This window comes from Oncorhynchus masou, chromosome 12 (genome assembly GCF_036934945.1).
Source record: "Oncorhynchus masou masou isolate Uvic2021 chromosome 12, UVic_Omas_1.1, whole genome shotgun sequence".
Lineage (NCBI taxonomy): Eukaryota > Metazoa > Chordata > Actinopteri > Salmoniformes > Salmonidae > Oncorhynchus > Oncorhynchus masou.
In genome coordinates this window covers 44,379,808-44,401,017 of record NC_088223.1, presented here as the reverse complement: position 1 = coordinate 44,401,017, position 21,210 = coordinate 44,379,808, and the positions used below count along the sequence as shown (strand labels likewise).

The window sequence follows — 21,210 nt, the reverse complement described above, 5'->3', positions numbered from 1 at the left end:
ACAACTTCCACCACATCAGGTGGGGTTTCAGTGATCTGAAAGTACATTATACATAAACAGCAATAGACAAACAACAGTACAAAATCAATCACAAATTTGAAAGACTACAGTATATGCAATACTTGTATATACAATTGCATTGTTTACCTCAGCTGCGGCTCCAGTCCGTACTCGGTGGAGGCCTGAATGCTGCTGTTGTGTGCAACGAGAATTACTTAAAGGTTGTTCTCCCACCCTTCCTGGTACCAATCAGGGGATTTGCCCATGGCATTCTTGAGGGTCTGGTTGGCCCATTCACCAAACCTGGAGGAGGGGGTACGAAAGCGATATATCTAGTTCAAATGTAAGATATTAAAATATGTCTTATGTACCATGAAAAAAGAAATATTAAAAAATAAAACAAACCATTGGTGACAGAATATAACCTCTAACATCTGTACCTTGTTCCAGCGTTCGTGACCTTAGTCACTCAAAATTACCTCGGGAGAACCATGGGCGTTGAAGATGTCCACCATTGCCTTGAAGGTGGCCTCGCCAATCTCGTCCTTGATTGGTATCATACAAAGCAAGCGAAAATCTATGTTTGGTTCCAAGCACCCTTTTTAAATTGTTTACAGAGGGGAATTTAGAGATAAGCACGTACTCTTCCTTTCTTTCCCTCTCCCCTAAGTTTCGGTGGTCGTCGTTCTTCGCGTTCAATGATACCGAATTCCTAGCTGCAGACTAGTAATTATTTTCAAAAACTTGTTCTTATTCTGTCGGTATCGATAGTCTGAGTTTAGCCACGTGGTATGGTTAAAAGATTCAACAATGGTCTGCAACCTTTGTCCTCCAGTGATTGAGAGAAACATGGTCTAATGAGAATCTCAAAGTTGGGTTTTATTCGGAATTGCAGAAAAGGGGCTTTCCCAGGATGCCTGACCCGAACTGGGCTCATGGGTGGTCCTCTGATTTAGTTCAACTCAAAAGGGAAGTTGAGTTTCCTTCATTAAACAGTCCAAAATCACATTACACAATTTTACAAACAGTATCATCCTCACTCATTCTTCTTATACAACAATTAGATGTAAACCTCATCTGAGGCTATTATATAAACAGCGTTATGGTAATGTGGCCGCACCGTCTCCCATGAGCTTCCCCAAGTTGTAACAAACGGACCAGTTCGTAGCTGGATTCTTCACCGATCTTTTATACCTTCTCCGGAAGGTAAACGTTGTTCGGACCGTACTCTTGGAAGGTAAAAAGGGCGACATTTGATTACCAAGTATTCCAAATCGGGGGAGCAGAAGCTTGCAAGTTCCTGTACGTTTCCCCTGTTGCACCATATGTTGGTCATAAAGCAGAGCCCACCACCCTTCCTCTTGTCAAAGATCCCGACTCCTCTCACTCAAACTGTAAAACCCACTGGTTGGATGTATCTATTTGGATGTCGGAGAAAAGTCTCAGAAAAACAGTATGTTGCAGGATCTGATGTCCCTTCTGGAAGGAGATCCTCGCTCAAGTTTGTTCATTAGTGATTGAACATTGGTGAGTAGCATGCTTGATAATGGAGGACGGATTGCCTGGCATCTTAGTGAGATTAAGACCCTGCCACGTCTGCCTCCCCGTCAGCGTCTTCGCTTCCTGCTCATCGGTAGGACTCCCAAGCAGCTCGGCGCCTCGCCGAGTAGGAATCCATTGTTCTTCAGTTTTCAGGGAATGTGGAGAGATCGGGTGGATGGAGAGTACCCAGCAATTCGTATTCCAAAAGTTTTAACCGGGTGTGTGTAGTAATGCATGAAACAAACTGATAAAGAAAAGGGGAGGGAAGCACTAGTAGAAACCTGCAGTGTTTTATCTGGGCTCAAGGTGAGGCGCCATATAGATAATTCTTAGAGCAAGCGTCGGCTTTCAAAACTCCCCCACTGTGATGATACTAAAGTAGTTAGCATCTATGAATGGGTGTAGCGGGTGCAGCAAAATGCTTATGTTATTAGCTCTTAACAATGCAGTAAAATATAAATCATGAATACAAGTAAAATAAAATGTTGTAACCAAATAGCACTTTAACAGTAATCCAAATTCAATCTTTATGTATGTACACAAATGTATATGAATTTATGAGATAAAAAGTATGGTATGTACAGCAGTAGATAGTGCCTTCAGAAAGTATTCATACCCTTTGACTTAGTTCACATTTCTTTACAGCCTGATTTGAAAATGAAATCCTGAAATATATAATTTACATAAGTATTCACAACCCTGAGTGAGTACTTTGTAGAAGCACCTTTGACAGCAATTACAGCTTTAAGTCTTTCTGGGTAAGTCTTTAGACAGGGGTACTTGGAGCCTGCTGGTTTTCTGTTCTACCTGATAATTAATTGCACACACCTGGTGTCCCAGGCCTACATCAGTCCCTGATTAGAGGGGAACAATGAACAAATGCAGTGGATCTGGCTTTGAGGTCCAGAGTTGAGTTTGAGGGCTCTAGGAATATTCCACACCTGGGTTGTGCAACATTTGCCCCAAATTCTTTAAAATTATTCATGCTCCGTCAAATTGTTATATTTTCAAGTAGATTTAAGTCCAAACTGTAACTCTGCCACTCAGGAACACTGTCTTCTTGGTAAGCAACTCCAGTATAGATTTGGTTTTGAGGTTATTGTCCTGCTGAATAGTAAATTCATCTCCCAGTGTCTGGTGGAAGAAGACAGAACCATTTTTTCCTCGATGATTTTGCCTGTGCTTTGCTCCATTTTTATTTTTTTTCATCCTGAAAAACTTCTCAGTCCTTAATCGATTTACAAGCGTACCCATAACATGATGTAGCCACCACTATGCTTCAGAATATGCAGATTGGTACTCAGTAATGAGTTATATTGGATTTGCCCCAAACAACATAACTTTTTTCCTGAATACATAGTGTTAATTGCTTTGCAGTATTACTTTAGTGCTGTGTTGTGAACAGGGTGTATGTTTTGGAATATTTATTATGTACAGGCTTCCTTTTCATTCTGTCAGATTAGTATTGTGGAGTAACTACAGTGTTGATCCATCCTCAGTTTTCTCCCATCACAGCCATTAAACGCTAACTGTTTTAAAGTCACCATTGACCTCATTGTGGTTTCCTTCCTCTCCGGCAAGTGAGTTAGGAAGGACGCCTGTCTCATTGTAGTGACTGGGTATATTGATACATCATCCAAAGTTGAATTAATTAATTCACCATGCTCAAAGGAATGTTCAATGTCTGCTTTTATGTTATTTTTTACCATCTACCAATAGGTGCCCTTCTTTGCGAGGCATTGGAAAACCTCTCTGGTCTTTGTGGTTGAATCTGTGTTTGAAATTCACTGTTAAACTAAGGAACCTTTACAATTCTGTATATGTGTGTGGTACAGAGATTGCGTAGTCATTCAAAAATCATGTTAAACACTATTAGGCCATGTGACTTGTTAAGCACATTTTTACTCCTGTAATTATTTAGGCTTGCCAATAAACAAAGGGGCAGAATTATTCACGAAAGACATTTCAGCTTTACATTTTTTATTAGTTCCACATTGACCAATATTGGGTATTGTGTGTAAGCCAGTGACAAAATCTTAATTTAATCCATTTTAAATTCAGTCTTTTCCAACAACAGTGGAAAAAGTCAAGGGGTGTGAATACTTTCTGAAGGCACTTTAATATTAGAGTTGGCTACGTCAAGAATCCAGCATATATACAGTACATTAAGAAAGTATTCAGACCCCTTTTTGTTACGTTACAGCCTTATTCTAAACAGGATTAAATAAAAAGATCTTAATCTACACACAATACCCCATAATGACAAAGCGAATACAGGTTTAGACATGTTTGCAAATGTATAATAAAATAAATATAGTATTCATACCTTTTACTATGAGACTCAAAATTGAGCTCTGGTGCATCTTGGTTCCATTGATCATCCTTGAGATGTTTCTACAACATGATTGGAGTCCACCTGTGGTAAATTCAATAATTTGGAAAGGTACACACCTGTCTATATAAGGTCCCACCGTTGACAGTAAATGTCAGAGCAACATCCAAGCCATGAGGTCGAAGGAATTGTCCGTAGAGCTCAGAGACAGCATTGTGTCGAGGCACAGATCTGGGGAAGGGTACCAACAAATGTCTGCAGCATTGAAGGCCCCCAAGAACACCGTGGCCTCCAGAAGTTTAGAACCACCAAGACTATTCCTAGAGCTGGCTGCCTGGCAAAACTCAAATCAAATCAATTTTAATTTTTTTTTATATAGCCCTTCGTACATTAGCTGATATCTCAAAGTGCTGTACAGAAACCCAGCCTAAAACCCCAAACAGCAAGCAATGCAGGTGTAGAAGCACGGTGGTTAGGAAAAACTCCCTAGAAAGGCCAAAACCTAGGAAGAAACCTAGAGAGGAACCAGGCTATGTGGGGTGGCCAGTCCTCTTCTGGCTGTGCCGGGTAGAGATTTATAACAGAACATGGTCAAGATGTTCAAATGTTCATAAATGACCAGCATGGTCGAATAATAATAAGGCAGAACAGTTGAAACTGGAGCAGCAGCACGGCCAGGTGGATTGGGGACAGCAAGGAGTCATCATGTCAGGTAGTCCTGGGGCATGGTCCTAGGGCTCAGGTCCTCCGAGAGAGAGAATTAGAGAACGCACACTTAGATTCACACAGGACACCGAATTGGACAGGAGATTTACTCCAGATATAACAAACTGACCCCAGCTGAAACTGAGCAATCGGGGGAGAAGGGCCTTTGCAGGGAGGTAACCGAGAACCCTATGGTCACTCTGACACAGCTGTGGAGATGGAAGAACCTTCCAGAAGGACAACATTCTCTGCAGCACTCCACCAAACAGGCATTTTATGGTAGATGGAAGCCTCTCAATAAAAGGCACAACAACCCACTTGGAGTACAAAGTACAGAGATCCTTGACGAAAACCTGCTCCAGAGTGCGCAGGATCTCAAACTGGGGTATAGGTTCCCCTTCCAACAGGACAATGACCCTAAGCAAACAAGACAACGCAGGAGTGGCTTTGGGACAAGTCTCCGAAGGTCCTTGAGTGGCCCAGCTAGAGCCCGGACTTGAACCCGATCGAACATCTCTGGAGAAACCTGAAAATAGCTGTGCAGCAACGCTCCCCATCCAACCTGATAGGATCTGCAGAGAAGAATGGAAGAAACTCCCCAAATACAGGTGTGCCAAGCTTGTAGCATCATACCCAAGAAGACTCAAGGCTGTAATCGCTGCCAAAGGTGCTTCAACAAAGTACTGAGTAAAGGGTCTGAATACTTATGTGATATTTCAGTTTATTTTTAATAAATGTGCAAACATTTCTAAAAAAACGATTTTTGTTTTGTCCTATTGGGGGATTGTGTGTAGAATGATTTGAATTATTATAATTTTTCATTTTAGGATAGGGCTGAAACAATGTGGAAACGGTCAAGGGGTCTGAATACTTTGATTGCATTCTAAATATGCGGCATGTATAAACAGTAACTAAAATGTAATGTACAGTAGAAGTATTAGCATGAGCTATGTGGGTTACAGGTGTTGGTATAAAAATAGATCATGTATGTTCATCTGTAAACTGGAAAGATAAGGCTAGAATGTCTCATGTCCCTGTCTCTCCCTCTTCCCCTCTTTAGGTGGACAGATGAAGAGTCCAGAAAAGAGGAAGAGAAAATCCAACGCTCAGGTAACTACTGCCTTCAACACATTGCTCCATAATGTAAACATTTTTGACGTGTTTGACTGGTGGCCTCTTCTGCGAGAAGGTTTTACTTGTCCTTTTACTGGTCTTGTTATGATGGTTGCACATTTAAGCATGGTCTAAACACCTCAAGTTAACACTTTACATTGTAACATAGTTGACGACTTGTTACATCGATCAGTGGTTTCACTAGTTGACTATTCAATCATTCTATACTACCTGTAGCTTCTCTGCTCTTATCAAACTTATGTTGTTCAATCTCAAAAATCCATTATCTCCCCTCTCTCCTGATCGTGTGTTTCAGGGGGCCGGTGCCGCGTTCTCCCACCTCTCTGAGTTTGCGCCCCCTCCTACCCCCATGGTGGACCACCTGGTTGCCTCCAACCCTTTTGATGATGACTTTGGCCCCCCATCACTGCCGTCCCGACCTGGTGCGGCTGGAGTTCCAGGAGGGGGTCCATTCCTCCCGAGCCCCGGGGCAGGTGGAGGAGGGGGGCCTTATGGAGGCAGGATAGGCCCCGGGGGCATAGGCTTCATGGGGGGCCCTGGGGGAGGCCCTGGAGGACCAGGACGGAGACCGCCCTTTGGCCCAGGACCACCCAATGCAGGACCGCACCACCAGCTGGGCTTTGGGGGGATGCCTGGCTTTGGGGGTGGAGGTGGCGGAGGAGGTTTCCCAGGACCCGGGGGTCCTTCGCAATTTAACATGCCCCCCAATTTCAGTCCGCCCATGCACCCGGGACCGGGGTTCAACCCTATCCTGTCCCCTGGTGGTATGGGCGGTCCTGGAGGAGGGCCACCGCACCCTCGGTTTGGGATGCCCCCGCAGCAACAGCACGGACAGGGTGGGCACCCCTTCAACAGCCCCCCTTTGCCCGGTGGCGGAGGACCCAGGGGACCCCCCCATGGCCCCATGAACCCCATGGGGGGCATGCCTGGTGGGATGAACATGATGGGGGGCATGGGCGTTGGCCCAGGAGGAAACATGGGAGGGATTCCAGGTTTACTCCCTCAAGGACAGTTCCCTCCCTCACAAGATGGCCCATACCCAGGCCTCAGCCCCCCGGGCCCAGGGAACGATGAGGGGAAGAACTTTGGCGGAGGTGGGCCCCAGTCTGGGCCTCCACAGCAGCAGCCTAACTTAAACACATCTGGTCCACCGGGTCCCAACAACACTCCCCCCGGGCCCCCCAACTCTGGCCCTTCCCAGCCTGGAGGAGGCATCCCTGACCAGCAGCCCAACACGCCCGGCCAGCCCCCCTCAGCTCCACCCCAGTCCAACCCCAACTCCTCCCCCACCGGCCCACTCAACGGCTCCCAGCCCCTGCAGCCGCCACCCAATCAGCTGCAGGGGCCCAACTCTGCCAACGCCCCTCCTCCAATAACCCATCCCAACAGCAGTCAACTCCGCCGAATTCTTCCCTTGGATCCACCCTTTACAACCAGCAGAACAACACCCCTGGTGGAGGCTCCATGCCAAACGCTCCCCCCAACTCTGCCCAGAACAACATGACCAACAACAGTGGTGGGGGTAGCACCCCCGGCAGCAACCCCAACCCCCCTTCCAACTCTACCCCCAACACTCAGTCTCCACTGCCCACCGGCCCTGCTAACCCCTCCACCGGCCCAGGCTCCGGTCCAGGGAAACTGGGAGGCCCGGGCATGGTGTTCCCCTGCGGCTTCTGCCTGTCGGAGGTGCACGACGACCAGGATGCCATCTTGTGTGAGGCGTCGTGCCAGCGCTGGTTCCACCGTGACTGCACGGGTCTGACGGAGCCAGCCTACGGTCTGCTGACCCGAGAGAGCTCTGCTGTCTGGGCCTGCGACTTCTGCCTCAAGACCAAGGAGATCCAAGCTGTGTATGTCCGCCAGGGCTTGGGCCAGCTGGTGGCTGCCAACGAGGGCTGAGGAATGGAAGGCGGAGGAGAATAGACTGGGAGGGAGGAAGGGGTGCAGGGGAAGAGCCATTGACTGCTTTGATCTCTCTCGGAATGGCTTTGGGCTGGGTTTCCCAAAAGAATCGTAGAGCTAAGATCATCTTAATTCCATTGAAACTCAATGGACAAAAGATGATGTAAGTGGGAAACCCAAATGCTTTTGGGAAACCCAGCCCTTGTCTACCCACCAGCTACTCACCCAACCTTATCTGACAAGCTTTTTACAATGCCGAATTAAATCTCTTTATTAAATACATAAACACACACTTACATGAAGCACTTTTAGTGACTCTTTTGGACTGAACAACTGATTTCCCCCTACATGATTTCCACTCCACATGAACCCCCCCAGACATCCGGCCTGCCGACCAGCAAAGCACTGACACCAACACACTACCTCATACTTTGACTGACCGGCAAGGGCCCCTCGCACTGACACACTGACTGACTGACCCCTGGTGAGAGCGTGGTCACCACACATACCCCTGGTTCTGACCCAGAGCAGATGAATCCAAAGGTGATCCAAACCGCCCCTCAATATACTTGATTGTCCTCCCTCCGACACCTCCAGAGAGCAAATGAATGGCGCCACAGAAAAGTGTAGATATACAGCCTGAACATTTGCCCAAAACACGCGTCTTGTCGGTCTTGGAATGCAGGAGAATCAACCAATGAACGAAAAAAAAACTACATTATGTCTAGGTTCTGTCAATGGACTTTTTGTTTTTATACATTGAATCAACCATTTTTTTATATATATATTTTTTTTTCACTGGACATGGAAGTTGTGGTATCAGTGCTGTTTGGATGGTGTTGGCATAGCTACAAGTAGTGACGACATGGTCATATCCGATGTGTGTACTAGTCTTTGGGGTTGCATGTGAACCAATGCAGTAACTTTGTCTGATCTGTTTTTATTTGTAATTTGGTCTCTGCTAGAGGCCTCAAAGTAGACCAAATAACGGTGCGAAAAATATCAGTTTTCATATTACTGTCATGGCAGGTGTTTCTAATTTTTCTTAAAAATAAAAAATCTGTTCAATTTGCCTTTTTCTCAACTGTTCCCTTTGCACTGATATGTGCTCTGTAATAATATGCTCTATGCTGGCGCCCTCTGGCTGGAACCTGGGGGACTGACCAGCAGCCCACACAGAGTGGGGGAAGGCACTAAACTCTGAAGTAGTAAATTTAATTGTTTTTGTACTCGTCCTCTTCCGAAAAAAAATATATTTGTGTTTTTTTTGGAATTAAACATGGGGGTATGCTAAACCCACTAAAAACAGATATGGTGCTATCCTAGTCCAGATTGTTCAAATTGTCTAATGACCGGAGCAGAGTTGTTTCCTACATTGTTAGCCCAGAAAATCTTAAGCATTATTACATACAGCCAGGAAGAACTATTGGATATCAGAGCGACGTCAACTTACCAGCACTATGACATTCCCGAAGCAGATCCTTTGTCCGAAACACCCAGGGCATTTGAACGGATTCCAGAGGCTGACCCAAATGTCTTAATTTAAAAAAATCTATTTAACCTTTATTTAACGAGGCAAGTCTGTTAAGAACAAATTATTATTTACAATGATGGCCTAGGAACAGTGGGTTAACTGCCTTGTTCAGTGGTAGAACGACAGATTTTTATCTTGTCAGCTTGGGGATTCGATCTAGCAACCCTTCGGTTACTGGCCCAATGCTATAACCACTAGGCTACCTGCCACCGGAAAGAGGAAGACAGAGCGGCCTTCTAGTCAGACTTCAGAGGAGCGCACACCACCCATCACTTCCGAGTATTTTACTTGCTAATGTCCAGTCTCTAGATAACAAGGTAGACAAAATTAGGGCAAGGGTTGCTTTCCAGAGACATCAGGGATGGTAACAAACTCTGTTTCATGGAAACATGGCTCTCTCGGGATATGCTGTCAGAGTCGGTACAGCCACCTGTGCATTGCGACGACAGGTATAAACATCTCTCCGGGCGTGGGGGTATGTTTCATGATTAATGACTCATAGTGTAATTGTAACAACATACAGGAACTTGAGTCATTTTGTTCACCTGACCTAGAGTTCCTCACAATCAAATGCCGACTTTATAATCTCCCAAAGGAATTCTCCTCGGTTATTGTCACAGCCGTGTATATCCCCCTTCAATCCGATACCACGACGGCCCTCAATGAACTTTATGCAAACTGGAAACCGTATATCCGGAGGCTGCATTTATCGTAGCTGGGGATATTAACAAATCAAATTTGAGAACAGGGCTACGTACATTTTTATCAGCATAACTACTGTACCACTCGCTCTGGAAAAACACTGGATCACCGCTACTCTAAATTCCGCGATGCATACAAGGCCCTCCCCTTGACCTCCTTTTGGCAAATCTGACCACAACTCCATTTTGCTGCTCCCTTCCTAAAGGCAGAAACTCAAACAAGATGTACCCGTGACAAGGACTATTCAATGCTGGTCTGTCCAATCGGAATCCACGCTTCAAGATTGTTTTTATAATAAGGACTGGGACATGTTCCGGATAGCTTCAGAATAATATATACGTCTACGCTGATTCGGTGAGTGAGTTTATAAGGAAGTGTATAGAAGATGTACCTACTGTGACTATTAACCTACCCTAACCAGAAACCGTGGAGAGATGGCGGCATTCACTCAGAACTGAAATCGCAAACCCAGCATTTAACCATGGAGAAGTGACTGAATATTGCCTAATACAAACAATGTAGTTATTCCCTCTGCAAGGCAATCAAACAAGCAAATTGTCTGTATAGAGACAGTGGAGCCGCAATTCAACGGCTCAGACACGAGGCGTATGTGGCAGGGTCTACAGACCATCACGGACTACAAAAGAAAAACCAGCCACATCACGGACACAGGAGTTTTGCTTCCAGACAATCGAAACACCTCTGCCCGCTTTGAGGATAATACAGTGCCACCAACGCGGCCCACGATCAAGGACTGTGGTCTCCTTCTCTGTGGCTGATGTAAGACATTTAAACGTGTTAACCCTTGCTAAGCTGCCAGCCCAGACGGCATCCCTAGCCGAATCCTCAGAGCATGCACAGACCAGCTGGCTGGTGTGTTTAAGGACATTATCTCTCCCTATCCCAGTCTGCTGTCCCCACATGCTTCAAGATGGCCACCATTGTTTTTGTACCCAAGAAGGCAAAGGTAACTGAACTAAACGACTATCGCCCCGTAGCACTCACTTTTGTCATCATGAAGTGCTTTGAGAGACTAGTCAAGGATCATATCACCTCCACCTTACCTGTCACCCTAGACCCACTTCAATTTGCGGACTGACCCAATAGGTCCACAGACGATGCATCGCCAACCCACTGCACACTGCCCTGGACAAGAGGAATACCTACAGTTGAAGTCGGAAGTTTACATACACTTAGGTTGGAGTCATTAAAACTCATTTTTCAACCACTCCACAAATTTCTTGTTAAAAAACTAGTTTTGGAAAGTCGGTTAGGACACCTACTTTGTGCATGACACAAGTAACTCTAGCAGCAATTGTTTACAGACAGATTATTTCACTTATAATTCACTGTATCACAACTCCAGTGGGTCAGAGGTTTACATATACTAAGTTGACTGTGCCTTTAAACAGCTTGGAAAATTCCAGAAAATGATGTCATGGCTTAGAAGTTTCTGATAGGCAAATTGACATTTGAGTCAATTGGAGGTGTACCTGTGGATGTATTTCAAGGCCTACCTTCAAACTCAGTGCCTCTTGCTTTTACTCAAGTATGATTTTACTGGGTGACTAACTTTTACTTGAGTAATTTTCTATTAAGGTATTTTTACTTTTGCTCGAGTATGACAATTGGTTTCTTTTTCCACCACTGGGAATTTGTCTATTTCCTGAATTGAGTAGTCTCCCTAGGCCAGGGGTCATCAACTTCATTCAACCAGGGCCCTGGAACATAATTACAGATAATTTGTAGACTGCAAATTGACCGCAAGAAGCCGAAACTGATATATTTTACTAAAACATAACCATTTCAAACTTTGCTTACAGTTGTATACAATCACATATCTCCATGGGTGAGTACTTTGGAAATGTATTTGGAGCTGATTTGCTGGTGTTTTAACAGTCTTATGTCCAACAACTAAAAAGTATTTTGATCAGAGAACTTGGGTGGCCAAATAATATCCCCCATGGGCCAAATTCGTGCCGTCAGTTGGGGAACCCTGCCCTATGCAGGCAGGTTGCCTCCCACATTAACATTCTGACATACACTGAGTGTACAAAACATTATGAACACCTGCTTTTTTCCATGACAGACTGACCAGGTGAAAGCTATGATCCCTTATTGATGTCACTTATTAAATCCCTTTCAATCAGTTTAGATGAAGGGGAGGAGACCGGTTAAAAAATGATTTTTCAGCCTTGAGACAATTGAGAGATTGATTGGATACGTGTGCCATTCAGAGGGCAAATGGGCAAGACACAATATTAAAGTGCCTTTAAATGGGGTATGGTAGTAGGTGCCAGTTGCTTCGGGTTGTGTCAAGAACTGCAACACTGCTGCGTTTTTCACACAACAGTTTCTTGTGTGTATCAAGAATGGTCCAGCACCTTAGGACATCCAGCGAACTTGACACAACTGTGGGAAGCAATGGAGTCAACATGGCCCAGCATCCATGTGGAATGCTTTTGACACCTTGTAGAGTCCGTGCCCTTACAAATTCAGGTTGTTCTGAGGGCACAAGGGGGAGGGTGGGGTGCAACTCAATATTAGAAAGGGTATTCTTAATGTTTTGTACACTGTATAGCGCTGTTGCCCTAGGTCTGGGATTTCCGAGACTGATTTGAGTGAATTGAAATGATTTTGACCCAAATCCCGAATGGTACTGACATGAGCATTGATAACCATTATGCCAATTCCATCTTTCAGTGTCTGTCATGGGGATTATATCCATCTAAATGCATTGTTGATGTCTGAGAAACAGAATTTTGTTCTGCTCTCTAGAAATGTACTGTTGGGGTCCTCATCAAGACTTTCCACTGATACACTGTAACAATCCAACATAACTTGTTTTTGGTCATAGATGAGCAGTGAGCTATGAAGAAAATGTATCTTGTTAAAGAAAATTAGTTATTACCATGGCATGATGCAAGTAGTCTTTCTATGGGCCAGGAGAAACTGCACTCCAACCCATGTATTACCATTCATGACCAAAAACCGAATGCATCCTTGGTTGCATTAATTCACAAATCACCTCAAACCAGTCATCAAACATGATCAATCTTATATAGTCACACAGTGGAACTGCAACCTTATATAATTGTGTAGTGTAAACCTATATGTTAGGCTGCCAGATTTCTCTTGTGGTAGTCAACTGTGATATTTAATTACGATATTCATTGTGATCAATCCATGATAATTTATCTCGACTATTATTTTGAGAATAGCCCTAAATTCTATTGAAAAGAAACTGGGTTAATGTACTCAGGTAGCCTATAGCAAACATAGCTATGAAGCGCAAATAATCGTAATCGCTAGACTATTGATTGGAAGCAATGTCCCGCCAATATCGAAAAGACCGTGCGTTCAATAGGTGCCGCCTTCCCCGTTATCCTGCGCCAATTAGCTTGTTTCGAGGGCGGGACGATAGTTATCTGACGTACCCGCTGACAACAGGTTGCTCTTGTAGCAGTAGTGGGAATTTGTTTTTCTACAGTATAATGTGAAACAATTCAAGGGGCTTTATTGGCGTGGGAAACATATGTTAACATTGCCAAAGCAAGTGAGGTAGATCATTTTTGTTTATTTCACTTTGGTATATTAACAGTAAACATTTAGAAGTTTTAAAAGAATAAAGACATTACAAATGTCATATTATGTAATATATACAGTGTTGTAACGATGTACAAATGGTTCATGTACAAAAGGGAAAATAAATAAGCATAAATATGTGTTGTATTTACAATGGTGTTTGTTCTTCACTGGTTGACCTTTTCTTGTGGCAACAGGTCACAAATCATGCTGCGGTGATGGCACGCTGTGTTTTTTCACCCAGTAGATATGGGAGGTTATCTTAATCGGGGTTGTTTTCGAATTCTTTGTGGATCTGTGTAATCTGAGGGAAATGTCTCGCTAATATGGTTACACATTGAGGCAGGAGGTTAGGAAGTGCAGCCCAGTTTCCACCTCATTTTGTGGGAAGTGTGCACATAGCCTGTCTTCTCCATCAGTGTTTTATTCTAGGCTACTACACTGCGAGAGCAAACACACCTCTCGAAAATCAGAGACTTGATACGGCTCTTCTGATATCTCGCCTGGAACTTCCTTTTTTTATAGCAGGTAGACTACAGTAGGCCATTAATGCGCCTGTATATGTCGTTAACAGCTACTTATTTGCCCCAGAATCTGTGCGCTAGAGATGTCGACGATACACGTCATACTCATGACTGGCGCACTATCCGAGTTATTATTTGCTTATGCTACTGTCTATTTGTTCTTGCCGTTGGTCGGTGTCAGTAAATGATTGCCAAATGGATTTGTTGAATCGTATTAAAATAGCTTCTGCATTTCGCTGAGCCAGCGTTTTTTTCGGATATGCTACCTGTGGCTTTGTGGTATGTTGGCAGCAGTTTTACTTATACTCTGCTTTTCCTGGCTACAGTAATAACCTACAGCGTGGTGATATAAAATGTATTATAGCTCTGTAATTGTATGGATATTAACATGTAGCCTTTCAGCGTACCCTGGACATTTTGTATAATATAATAGTAAACACGTGATATCTCAGTGTCGGTTTATAGATAGAGAAGTAAGTTGCAGATCTGCAGACAGCATTTCGCAGATGAAGGGCATTTCGAGGGTTATGGTGTAGGGGTTACCGACCGACCATCATCAAAAGCGACTGGACGAAGGAGGCCACGCGAGTCAATGCAATGTAGCCCCAGAGGTAACGTTAACCGGTCATGACTGTGGTTGACTAGGCTAGCGTTAGACACTGGACAACTTTGTTGCAACTCCAGTTGAAGGTAACTAGCTAATTGCATCTGAAGTGTTTTGTGTAACACCCCCCAGCAAATAAGGTTAGCAAGCAATTCAATTGCAACTAAAATTGCAACACAGTTTATCCGTGTACCCCTGTTATTAGGTATCGTTAGTTACTATAGTTAGCTCCCACCTCAGATAGACAAGTACTGTAATACATTTTGTTGACATTTGTTTTTGTAATCTGAGCTCCACCTCATTTAGCAAGACTGAAGTTGACATAGCTAATGTTTGCTGATAAATACATGTCCCTGTATTTGCTGTGTGTGTGTGTGTGTGTGTGTGTGTGTGTGTGTGTGTTGATAAAGCATACAACAGGTAGATTGTTAATGCCAACTGATATATGTGGGTTCAGTTGTCTTAACAAAGCTTTTGCTTGTTTTCAGGATGACATCTTCATCCCTGAAAATGTTTTCATCCTGGAGGAGGCAGGTGGTACATGCAAATCCATGTTATTTCTACGGCTATTGTGTGTGTGTGTGTTGATAAAGCATACAACAGGTAGATTGTTAATGCCAACTGATATATGTGGGTTCAGTTGTCTTAACAAAACTTTTGCTTGTTTTCAGGATGACATCTTCATCCCTGAAAATGTTTTCATCCTGGAGGAGGCAGGTGGTACATGCAAATCCATGTTATTTCTACGGCTATTGTTTATGTCAAGTATATGCATTGATTCTTGAATATAACTATAGCCAAATAGATTCCTTAATTGTTTTCTACCAAATGAAAGAGCAGTTCGTACAGCATGCTGAACTGACCCCTAGGTGCCAGAGTGTTCCTGTGCTGTGGTGGAGAAGAGGTCCACCGGGACCATCACTAAAGAGCTCAGGGCCCAGCTAGATAGCGCTCACGACCATCAGTATACAATCGAGTCCTGCCCCTCGTCGCCACAGATGGAGCTGACGGAGAGTGAGATCAGTGAAGACCATAACTCGCTACATCAACCTGAGAGCTCAGAAACACAATCATCACAGTGCGAGCTAAAATATACTATCGATCACTCTGGGGGAGCGGGATGGTGTTCTGAAAATGGAGAAGGAGCAGGCCATTCAACAGCAAATTCAAAGATGCACCCATCCATAAAGGGAATTGGAGTGGAATTGTTTTTCCAAATATTTTTTTTACCCGTTTCAATGGATGTGCTTCCTTGTCCTGGTTCTTCTGTTTTGACTCTCTCTTTCAACCTATTATTGCTCAGCTATGAAAAGCCAACTGACATTTGCTCATGAGCTGTTGAACTGTTGCACCCTCTATAACCACTGTGGTTATTATTTTGAAGTAAAAGGGCTTTTGTCTATATATTTGATTGATGTGCTGGATGCTGTGTATTCACTAACTGTCTGAGTGATGGGAAATTTTTATAGTATCTGTAACATTTTGGTGTGTATTTAATGCATTTTAACTTCTTTCCTAATTTTATATTATTTATTGACTGGTGTTGTGGAAATTTCCTGTATTTACCAAATCATGAGAGCAAACCACACACAAGTCAGAGTTATCATAAAGTCCATCTTTAATTATATGAGCTCCATCACAACCCTGTGACTCTCAGATCAATTCAGTGTCTATAAATGAATTCTCTGAGAGTCCTTACACATTGCAACTGAGATCCTTTATAGCAAAGACACACATAGCCAGACAGCATTGGCCATAAATTATCGTTCAGCTTTGTCTCCTAAACTATGTTCTTTTCTCACTCAGAACCATAAAACAAAACCTATCAACAGGCATATATCAAATACCACCTCCTTGACAAGATCACAGAGACACAGTGACTGGCACACAGACATTGTGGAGCCAAGAGATAATTGATTTAAAAGATATGTTTACATATGAAGACTAACTTGACCCCTCCCCTCTCTGCGGCCCAAGTAACTTACCCCATGACAGAGAACAGAACTGCAACCGGCCCACAATATTATACAAAAATAGACATTCTGATGAGAAGTAACTCGCAAGCATATAATGAATATAAAACATCTTACCTATGTTACCAACTAATTCTGATTATTCCCCAACATTGGCTATGGCTTTCCAGATTGCCCAACACTGCTATTTGTAAGGTTAATTTTAAGTGCATGTTGTGATTTCTTTAACCATTCCTGAACCTGTGACCAGAAACAAGCTACATAGGGGCAATACCAGAATAAGGAATCTACTGATTCAGCCTCTTCACAACAAAATCTACAGAGCTGAGATTGTTGTATGCCCCATATATATATAGCATTCTGTTGATGGCAATAATTTTATATAAATAATTTTAGTTGATAAAAAGTGTCGTGTCAAGTGTGGTTGTTTGTACCAGTTCATAAACCATATGCCATGGAATTGGTACATCGAAAATCTCCTCCAGTTTTTTTGTTTGCAACCTGTATGGCGCAGCTGTCAACATTTTTGTCATCAGATGAAACTGTGGTATATTTTTCTATTTATGCCAGTTCCTTTCATCCAATTTGTATCTTTAATATATGGCAGGCAAACAAGTTCCCTTGCTTTTCCCTTTTCCACTTGTCTCCTCCATTTGTTGCGGTAGTGCTGCAATCAGTTGGTAGTAAATTTGGATTGAGCAGATATTCCCATATATTTTCGATAACAGCATATGTGACATACATTACTTGTACATTGATTTTAAGAAAGGCAATGATGTTTATGGTTAGGTACACATTGGTGCAACGACAGTGCTTTTTTCACGAAAGTGCTTGTTAAAATCATCACCCGCTTGGTGAAGTAGGCTGTGATTCGATGATAAATTCACACGCACCACATCGATTATATTCAACGCAGGACAAGCTAGTTAAACTAGTAATATCATCAACCATGTGTAGTTAACTAGTGATTATGTTAAGATTGATTGTTTTTTTATAAGATAAGTTTAATGCTAGCTAGCAACTAACCTTGGCTCCTTGCTGCACCCGGGTAACAGGTAGTCAGCCTGCCACGCAGTCTCCTCATGGAGTGCAATGTAATCGGCCATAATCAGTGAAAAAAATGCAGATTTACCGATTGTTATGAAAACTTGAAAATGTCCATAATTAAATGGCCATTCCGATTAATCGGTCGACCTCTCGTATGTACGTACGGTCACTGTGGGGACGATGTTGTCGGTGCACATATTGATAAAGCCGTTGACTGAGGTGGTATACTCCTCAATGCAATTGGATGAATCCCAGAACATTTTCAAGTCTATGCTAGCAAAACAGTCCTGTAGAGTAGCATCCGCATCATCTGACCAGTTCTGTATTGAGCGAGTCGTTGGTACTTCCTGCTTTAGCTTTTGCTTGTAAGCAGGAATCAGGGGGATAGAATTATGGTCAGATTTAACAAATGGAGGGTGAGGAAGAGCTTTGTATGCGTCTCTATGTGTGGAGTAAAGGTGGTCTAGAGTTTTTTTCCCTCTGGTTGCACATGTGACATGCTGGTAGAAATTAGGTCAAACGGATTTAAGTTTGCTTGCATTAAAGTCCCCTGCCACTAGGAGCACCGCTTCTGATTGAACATTTTCTTGTTTGCTTATAGCCTTACACAGCTCATTGAGTGCAGTTTTAGTGCCAGCATAGGTTTGTGGTGGTAAATTGACGGCTACAAAAAATATAAATGAAAATGCTCTTGGTAGATAGTGTGGTCTACAGCTTATCATGAGATACTCTAGCTCAGGCAAGCAATATCTCGAGACTACCTTAATATTAGACATCGCTCACCCCGACCCCTCGTCTTACCGGACGTAGCTGTTTTGTCCTGCAGATGCACGGAAAACCCAGCCAACTGTATATTATCCGTGTCGTCGTTCTGCCATGATTCGTGAAACACAAGATATTACAGTTTTTAATGTCCCGTTGGTAGGATAGTCTTGAATGGAGCTCATCTAGTTTATTCTCCAGTGATTGCACGTTGGCCAAAAGAATGAATGGTTGAGGCGGGTTACCTACTTGCCGACACATTCTCACATTTTCCGCCCCATGTATTTCCATATTTTCTTCATGTGAATGACAGGGAATTATATTCCTCGCTTTAGACTCATTAAAGAAAAATTATTTGTCCAGTTCGAGGTGAGTATTCACTATTCTGATATCCAGAAGCTATTTTAGGTCATAAGAGGTGGTAGCATCAACATTATGAACAAAATAAGTTACAAACAATGCAAAAAAAGGAGCCTGTAAATCTGCAGCCGTTTCCTCCAATTCCATTCCAATCAAAATATTTCTAGTGTGCATGTGTATTTTTGATGTAAATTCTTATATGTGCAGTGTCTTTCTCTTTAGGTTCGGTACTGTTTGAAGACTTTGAGGGAACAGATGGTCGCCAGACAAAATAAATAATAACAACAATAAGGTAGCTAAGCCACTCAAGGTGCGTTCACATTGCAAATTAGCCCAGGCCTAAGAGCCTCCTTAGCCCTGCGCTAAGGGAGATTTTAGCGCGGAGCTAAGCGAGTGTTCACACTTGCACATTCTGAAGTGTTCACTGTCTGAAGTGTTCACACTTGCACATTCCTAGAATGTCCAATCACAAATGTGACACTTTTACTTAATTGACATATGCTTGTGATGCCTGTAATGCACTCTGCATGTAAATTCATACTATTGAGTGGAGAGAGAACTGTGGTCGAGCGAGCAGAGGACAAGTGCAGGCCAGCGTGGTGCGCACAAATTAAACTTAAGAGCTTGCGAGTGTGACTTTGAGCAAGCAGAACTGAATTTCCACACGCAGTAAATTAGAAAGCAGAGATGTTTGTTTGCCTAAAAAAATACTTACTACATGTCAAGACTCAGAAATTACTGCACTCACTGAAATGTTGTGTCCCATCATGGATGTCTTTTCTCCCTGTCACACCAATTTTTCAGTTTGCTCTCCAAAATCCATTTTGCTCTCACAACTGCTTACTATAATTTTAGAACGGAAATTCTAGCCAATGAACATAGCCTGTAACAGTCTACTGAAAAACGCAATTGGTCAGGTATTTGGACCAATCACATCTTGACAGCTCTAACCGGATTTTTGACCATAGAGATGAAAGGGGACAGTGAAAGGTGAATGATGGCTGAGAGAAAGGATAGGTGGCAGCAAGACAGCCCGCCTTGCCGCTTTGTGGACAACGACTCTCATTGTTAGGGCGGAGAAACGTGTCTTGTCAGTATATCTATAATCTTTGGTACTGTCTTAGCCCGCCGATCTCGTTAGAAAGAAATTTGATTAAGTGATATGACATGCTATAAAATAACTTCTCCGTAATTAATATTACCTGATTGAGCTAATCATGTAAATGTAATTAACTCGAGAGTCGGGGCACCACGAAATACTATTTATAGAGCTGTTATCTTCCGAATAAACTCTTAAAGACCTAGTAATATTTTACATCAATAGCAGTCAATATTAATCATCACCTTAATTCAGTCTCATCTGAAAGTTGTAAATTATTGGTTACCTTCACGAACCCTGGCTAACAAGTTGAATCAGCAATACAAAATTGGGTTTAATTATTTATTTACTAAATACCTAACTAATCACACAGAATTACACACACACATAATTAATCATAACTTGATGAAAAATTACGTCATAAAGGAAAACGTCCCTGGCGGGCGGAGCAGATATGACAGCTTGTTACACAAAAGAAAAGGGGCTGGGTTTGAGTGAAAGAGCTGGAAGACTGAGTAACAAAGGAAGAAGTTGTGCTATCGTAAATACAGTATCTTAAGCATTCTGAATTACCGCCCATTTGGAAAAGGAAAATGCAATAAATATTTACACTGAGCTGCGCTTCAGTAGGTTGGTGGTAGGTGGAAGGCCGTGTTGACAAACCCGAGTCCTTTGAAGAATGTCTCTGGTGGTCAATTGGAAAACGTTGTTGTAACATTGTTGTGTGATAGACGGATACTCTGTCTGTTCCTTCCTGACCCTCGTTTGCAGCTGCTGTTGCTAACTCAACGGCTAGGAGGTACACTTCTGTAGTGAATAACAGTTCAAAGTTCATACCATTCGCAACCAAAGCTCACGCTGATGTTGGCTTCGTTCTGTAGTTATTATCTGAACCATTCTGACATCGGACCGTCATCCTCACATCCTCGGAACAGGAGGTTACATTTTTGTCAAGGCTTTATATAGTGGAGCGAGAAGGGTGTGTCTGAAAAGTTTTATAACCCCTGTCTCTTCACAGGGGCGGGCCACTGATTGAGCAGAGCCCTAACCTTATGAAAACCCAAATCTCACAATTTTAGGAGCTAAAATCACATTTCATCCCATCACAAATCATTTCATATTCAAACATTTAAATTGAACAACAATTCCATGTGAATCCGATAACTCTGATGTGTAGACTTTCCACTGTAGAGTTGATGTCATCTTGTCATTGACTGACATCATATTCATTAAGTACCACCGCATATGTTCAATTGGTCGGATTACCAGAATATAGTTCATTTCCACCCACCTTCTGATGTTCCCAGAATCTCTATGTTAACCAAGGGGTGTGCAAATGTAACATCAGTAGGGTAGAGAGAGGAAAAATGTGGACTAATTTTTCATTATCGAAACTAATTAACCA

At 43.0% G+C, this 21,210-nt stretch overlaps 1 protein-coding gene across 1 annotated transcript in view; it reads left to right on the top strand.

Moving 5' to 3' along the window:
- The window catches only part of LOC135550158 (pygopus homolog 2-like), a 30,985-nt gene extending 22,297 nt beyond the window's left edge, over window positions 1-8,688 (top strand). Inside the window, 3 exon segments of the mRNA XM_064980706.1 lie at window positions 5,640-5,689; window positions 6,009-7,089; window positions 7,092-8,688. Of these exon segments, the coding sequence (XP_064836778.1) occupies window positions 5,640-5,689; window positions 6,009-7,089; window positions 7,092-7,612 (1,652 nt within the window). The 3' untranslated portion in view covers window positions 7,613-8,688.
- The last annotated feature ends 12,522 nt before the right edge of the window (window positions 8,689-21,210 follow it).